Source organism: Monodon monoceros, unplaced genomic scaffold (assembly GCF_005190385.1).
Source record: "Monodon monoceros isolate NGI ecotype Baffin Bay Population unplaced genomic scaffold, NGI_Narwhal_1 Contig4211_ctg1, whole genome shotgun sequence".
Classification (NCBI taxonomy): Eukaryota; Metazoa; Chordata; class Mammalia; order Artiodactyla; family Monodontidae; genus Monodon; species Monodon monoceros.
This window is the reverse complement of record NW_021700109.1, coordinates 3182-9606: the sequence shown is the minus strand read 5'-3', so window position 1 is coordinate 9606 and position 6425 is coordinate 3182. Positions and strand designations below refer to the sequence as shown.

The 6425-nt window shown below is 44.9% G+C and overlaps 1 protein-coding gene across 2 annotated transcripts; it reads right to left on the bottom strand.

The window, feature by feature from the left end:
* Positions 1-1044: 1044 nt before the first annotated feature.
* LOC114884320 (semaphorin-5B-like) lies at positions 1045-3945 on the bottom strand. 2 transcript variants are annotated; one of them, XM_029203280.1, is made up of 4 exons: positions 3516-3945; positions 3156-3342; positions 2366-2536; positions 1045-2197 (listed from the first exon to the last, which is right to left on the bottom strand). In XM_029203280.1, exons 1-4 carry the CDS (start codon positions 3576-3578, stop codon positions 2010-2012), a joined length of 609 nt encoding a protein of 202 aa, XP_029059113.1. In that variant the 5' UTR covers positions 3579-3945; the 3' UTR covers positions 1045-2009. The 2 variants fall into 2 exon arrangements, with proteins under 2 accessions (XP_029059113.1, XP_029059198.1); XM_029203365.1 differs by having other exon boundaries at positions 3172-3342.
* Positions 3946-6425: the final 2480 nt, after the last annotated feature.

The following is a 6425-nucleotide window of genomic DNA, read 5'->3' as shown; positions in this document are numbered from 1 at the left end:
CATGGACATATATACAATACCAAACGTAAAATAGATAGCTAGTGGGAAGCAGCCACAGAGCACAGGGAGATCAGCTTGGTGCTTTGTGACCACCTACAGGGGTGGGATAGGGAGGGTGGGAGGGAGGGAGACACAGGAGGTAAGAGATATGGGAACATATGTATATTTATAACTGATTCACTGTGTTATAAAGCAGAAACTAACACTCCATTGTAAAGCAGTTGTACTCTAATAAAGATGTTAAAAAAGAAAAGACACTTCCCAACTCCTTTTATAAAGCCAGCATTACTCTGATACTAAAACGAAGAAAATCACAAGATAACAACAGACCAATATCTCCTACAAATATGGGTGTAAAAACCCTCAATAAAATTATAGCAACTGCTATCCATCAACATATAAAAAAAAATATCACCATGACCAAGTGGGATTTATTCCATGAATGCAAGGTTGGTTCAACATCCAAAAATTAATTAATGTAATACATCATATCAGAATTTAATAAGTGAAAAGCATATGCTCACCTCATTAGACACAGAAAAAGCATTTGGCAAGATCAACACTTTTCATCATAAAATCATTCATCAAACTATGAATTGAAAGGAACTTCCTCCACATGTGAAAGAACATCTATGAAAAAACCCACATCTAACATCATACTTAATGGTAAAAGAAAGGATGCTGTCTTCCTTAATCAGGAAAAAATAAGGATATTTGTTCTCATTACCTCTATCCATCATTATAAGAGACCTTCCAGCCAGGGCAATTAGGCAAGGAAAACAAATAAAAGCCATATCCATTGGGAAGAAAAAGAAGTAAAATTATCTGTATTTGAAGATGACATGATCTTATATATAAACAATTCCATGGAATCCACTAAAAAATAAACTGACAAATTCAGCAAGATTTCAGGATACAATATCAGTTAAAAACTTCATTGTATTTTTATACAAAAAAAAAAAAAGATATGGTTACATCTGACTGATAGATACTTGCCCTTTCAGCATGCCTACATCCTATAAATCTTTTCATGTAATTCCTTTCTCTCACTCTGCCAAATGGGCCTTCTTGATTTTCAGGGATATTTTATTTCTAAGGCAACCTTAAACCTTTGGAAAGTCCAATGGTATCTCAATATTTCAACAATGTGAAAATATTCTTTTCAGTCTTCTTATAGCACTTAGGAAGCCTATCCTTTGAGATAAGTACCCTTAGTATTATCCACCATCTCTTGGGACTCCAATAAACTCTTTTTTTTTTTGCAGTATGCGGGCCTCTCAGTGTTGTGACCTCTCCCGTTGAGGAGCACAGGCTCCAGACGCGCAGGCCCAGCGGCCATGGCTCACGGGCCCAGCCGCTCCGCAGCATGTGGGATCTTCCCGGACCGGGACACGAAACCGTGTCCCCTGCATCGGCAGGCGGACTCTCAACCACTGCACCACCAGGGAAGCCCTCCAACAAACTCTTTTTAAGGTCCATGAGTTCTAGAATTCTGACTTTGTTCCTTCTGAATTTTTGCATCACTTACAATATCTAGCCATATTGCATGACTGACTTGAATTATGGTAGTTGAACTCCCCCTAATCTTTTTCCTTGAGCTGAATTTGCCCTATTTTACTGTCTACACTCATGTTCTCCATATTTCCATCTGTGAAAGAACAGCCTCCAATTGTGTATTTCTATTAGATATTCAGTTTCTACCCCACCGTCATTTTTCCGCTTGGAATCTCAGCCTGGCTTTCCCACTCTTCCATGCCCCTTTACCCCTCAAGCCCAGGACTACTATACGGCTGTGCAGACTATTTTCTTTTACAAGGGAGCCTGGAAGACGGCAATCAGAGACTAAAATCCAGCATGAACTTTGGTGTAGAGCTGCACCAACGAGCGGGAAAAAAGCGCACTTTTCCTATTTCTTCCTCCCAGAGTTGGTGCTATTTTGTAATTTGAGGGCTCAGAGTGACCCCTTTCTTCAATATGTGGAAAGCCTGTAAATGTGGTCCTGCCAAAGTCTAACTTAGTTGCTTACCTGGGCATGCTTGTATATTGCATCTGGATACCTGAGTAGCATCTCCTAGGCAGGGGCGACCACTTTTGGATGGTACTGGATTGTTACACTGTCGTTTTCGAGTCTTTTCACCTCCTCCACAAGAGGTAGAACACCAGCTCCAACTATGCCAGTTTCCCCAACTTCCATCCACTATGAACAAGAATAGAATGGTCGATATTAACAAATAGGTTTTAAAACCTACATTTAGGGTAACTCTGCCTATACAACTTCCATTTTAAGATCTGAAATGATGGGCTACTACAATGAGCACTAAAGAAATGCTTTACTTGTTCTACTGCCAGGAGTTGGGAAGCTCACCAGGACATATGTCAGTGTTGCATCTCTGGATCTGGGAGTCTGGGCCCCCACAAGCTCTTCCTCCATTGGAGGGACGAGGGTTATCACATGTGCGGTACCGCCGCATCTGCCCCCCATTACACGTCCGGCTGCACATTCCCCAGCCACTCCAAGGACTCCAGTTACCATGAGCTACAACACAGAATCATTGGAGAAGTGCTAAAGAATGACATTCATCCTAAAAATATGGAAAGACTCTCTCCAGGAACTGAAAAGAAACACACAAATCTATAAATAAGCAAATTCCAAAGGCAGGTGGTTTGGTTGTTGGTTTGACTAGAAACAGAATACATTCCAGTGACTGTGCAATTCCACTTAACCTACATTTACTGAGTGTTAGAGTTTTCCAGGAGCTGGAGGATAGGAATGAGAAAAGATCTCTGAGGAGTCAAGCTATAACGTTCAGGATACAGTGAATTCAAATACTGCTATGGTCTAAAATTCTAGCTTGGTGACTAAATTAAGGCAGAGAGCCACCTGTCTGCCTCCATAAAAGAATCAACATCATTACCAGTTAGTGTGGAAGGGTGCCCTCGTCCCTGCCCTCTGCAGCTGGTCCTGTAGAGCACGTGAAACAGGACATAGCCCCTGCCCATATAAATCAGTGGCATCTATGGTATTAGACAAAACAGCAACCATGCAACATTTTGATATCCTAAACCAGAGGAAGACAAATCAAGTAACAGACTATTTTATAACTTTACTGACTTGAGTCCATAATGAAACTTAAGAAAGTATAATGTTGACTCACTATTTCCAACACTCACTTGGACAAGAGTCACTATTGCAAAAATCACTCTGCACATCACTCCCTTCACACTTGTTGCCTCCATACTGGGGAACAGGATCAGAGCAGTCCCTTGTTCGTTGTCTGGCACCTCCTCCACAGGACACAGTGCAGGTACTCCAACTGGTCCAAGTGGCCCACTTGCCATCAACTGGGTTAAAGAAAAACATATGTGCTCTGTTACTACTTAAAAATGACCAAGTTAACCTCTGGGCATTGATAGGTTGAGTGATGTTCTTATTGACCATGATTCTTATTGAAATACTCCCTGGATCAGAGATAGGTGTTATTTTATTAAGGGTACGCACATTGTATTTATCTTACCTGGACAGTGTCTTTCATGGCAAACTTGCATCTGTGTTTCTGCTCCATCACAGTAGGATCCATCAAACGATGGTGGTGGGTTATTGCACAGTCTTATTCTTGTTTGGGTACCCTTCCCACAACTTATGCTGCATGTACCCCAAGGCTGCCAAGTACTCCATGCTCCATGAACTGCAAACATCCCAAGAGACAGAGTTTCAAGTCACAGAACCATGTTTGTTAAAAAAACAAAATTATACAAATAAATAACTCAGTAATGAGTTAAATTAGCCCAGAATCTAAAATAATTGAAATTGAACCAAAGGAAAAGTAACAAATGATGTTCTTCCTTTCCCATCTGGTTAGATTTTCATGAGAATTAGTGTCTATCAGGAAATTCAGAAGGCTACCTAGAGCCAAAATAAATGCTTTAAATTATTCAAAAGGGCTATTTTATTCTTTTTTTTTTTTTTTTTTTTTGCGGTACGCGGGCCTCTCACTGTTGTGGCCTCTCCCGTTGCGGAGCACAGGCTCCGGACGTGCAGGCTCAGCGGCCATGGCTCACGGGCCCAGCCGCTCTGCGGCATGTGGGATCTTCCCGCGCCGGGGCACGAACCCGTGTCTCCTGCATCGGCAGGCGGACTCTCAAACACTGCACCACCAGGGAAGCCCAAAGGGGCTATTTTATTAAAATTAAGGCAAGACAAGGGGAAGATGGTGGAAGAGTAAGACGCGGAGATCACTTTCCTCCCCACAGATACACCAGAAATACATCTACACGTGGAAGAACTCCTACAGACACCAACTGAATGTTGGCAGAAGACCTCAGACCTCCCAAAAGGCAAGAAACTCCCCACGTACCTGGGTAGGGCAAAAGAAAAAAGAAAAAACAGAGACAAAAGGATAGGGACGGGATCTGCACCAGTGGGAGGGAGCCGTGAAGGAGGAAAGGTTTCCACACACTAGGAAGCCCCTTCGTGGGCAGAGACTACGGATGGCGGAGGCGGGAAGCTTCGGAGCCGCGGAGGAAAGTGCAGCAACAGGGGTGCGGAGGGCAAAGCAGAGAGATTCCCACACAGAGGATCCGTGCCGACCAGCACTCACCAGCCCGAGAGGCTTGTCTGCTCACCCGCCGGGGCAGGCGGGGCTGGAAGTTGAAGCTCGGGCTTCGGTCGGGAGCGCCGGGAGAGGACTGGGGTTGGCAGCGTGAACACAGCCTGAAGGGGATAGTGCACCACAGATAGCCGGGAGGGAGTCAGGGAAAAAGTCTGGACCTGCTGAAGAGGCAAGAGACTTTTTCTTCCCTCTTTGTTTCCTGGTGCGCGAGGAGAGGGGATTAAGAGCGCTGCTTAAAGGAGCTCCAGAGACGGGCGCGAGCCACGGCTAAAAGCGCAGACCCCAGAGACAGGCATGAGACGCTAAGGCTGCTGCTGCCGCCACCAAGAAGCCTGTGTGCGAGCACAGGTCACTATCCACACCCCCCTTCCGGGGAGCCTGTGCAGCCGCCACTGCCAGGGTCCCGTGATGCAGGGACAACTTCCCCAGGAGAATGCACGGCGCGCCTCAGGCTGGTGCAACGTCACGCCGGCCGCTGCCGCCGCAGGCTCGCCCCGCACTCATGCCCCTCCCTCCCCCCAGCCTGAGTGAGCCAGAGCCCCTGAATCAGCTGCTCCTTTAACCCCGTCCTGTCTGAGCGAAGAACAGACGCCCTCCGGCGACCTACACACAGAGGCGGGGCCCAATCCAAAGCTGAATCCCCGGAGCTGTGCAAACAAAGAAGAGAAAGGGAAATCTCTCCCAGCAGCCTCAGAAGCAGCAGATTAAATCTCCACAATCAACTTGATGTACCCTGCATCTGTGGAATACATGAATAGAAAACGAATCATCCCAAATAGAGGAGGTGGACTTTGAGAGCAAGATTTATGATTTTTTTCCCCTTTTCCTCTTTTTGTGAGTGTGTATGTGTATGCTTCTGTGTGAGATTTTGTCTGTATAGCTTTGCTTCCACCATTTGTCCTAGGGTTCTATCCGTCCATTCTTTTTTGTTTTCTTAATAATTTTTTATTTTAATAACATTATTTTATCTTACTTTATCTAATTTTATTTTATATTCTTTCTTTTTTCCTTCCTTCCCTCCTTCCTGCCTCCCTCACTCCTTTCTTCCTTCCTTCCTTCCTTCCTTCCTTTCTTTCTTCTAGTAATTCTTTCTTTCTACTTTTTCTCCCTTTTATTCTGAGCCATGTGGATGAAAGGCTCTTGGTGCTGCAGCCAGGAGTCAGTGTTGTGCCGCTGAGGTGGGAGAGCCAACTTCAGGACACTGGTCCACAAGAGACCTCCCAGCTCCACATAATATCAAACGGCAAAAATCTCCTAGAGATCTCCATCTCAACACCAGCAACCAGCTCCACTCAACGACCAGCAAGCTACAGTGCTGGACACCCTATGCCAAACAACTAGCAAGACAGGAACACAACCCCACCTATTAGCAGAGAGCCTGCCTAAAATCATAATAAGGCCACAGACACCCCAAAACACACCACCAGACGTGGACCTGCCCACCAGAAAGACAAGATCCAGCCTCATCCACCAGAACACAGGCACTAGTCCCCTCCACCAGGAAGCCTACACAACCCACTGAACCAACCTTAGCCACTGGGGACAGACACCAAAAACAACGGGAACTATGAACCTGCAGCATGCAAAAAGGAGACCCCAAACACAGTAAGATAAGCAAAATGAGAAGACAGAAAAACACACAGCAGATGAAGGATCAAGATAAAAACCCACCAGACCAAACAAATGAAGAGGAAATAGGCAGTCTACCTGAAAAAGAATTCAGAATAATGATAGTATAGATGATCCAAAATCTTGGCAATAGAATAGACAAAATGCAAGAAACATTTAACAGGGACCTAGAGGAACTAAAGATGA

Coding starts and splice junctions, on each gene's coding strand:
- LOC114884320 (XM_029203280.1), bottom strand. CDS start 3,578: ATGGATCCTACTGTGATGGAGCAGAAACACAGATGCAAGTTTGCCATG. Junction 2,537..3,155: donor CCAAGTGAGTGTTGGAAATA/GTGAGTCAACAT, acceptor TCTGTGTTGTAG/CTCATGGTAACTGGAGTCCT. Junction 2,198..2,365: donor CAACACTGACATATGTCCTG/GTGAGCTTCCCA, acceptor TCTTGTTCATAG/TGGATGGAAGTTGGGGAAAC.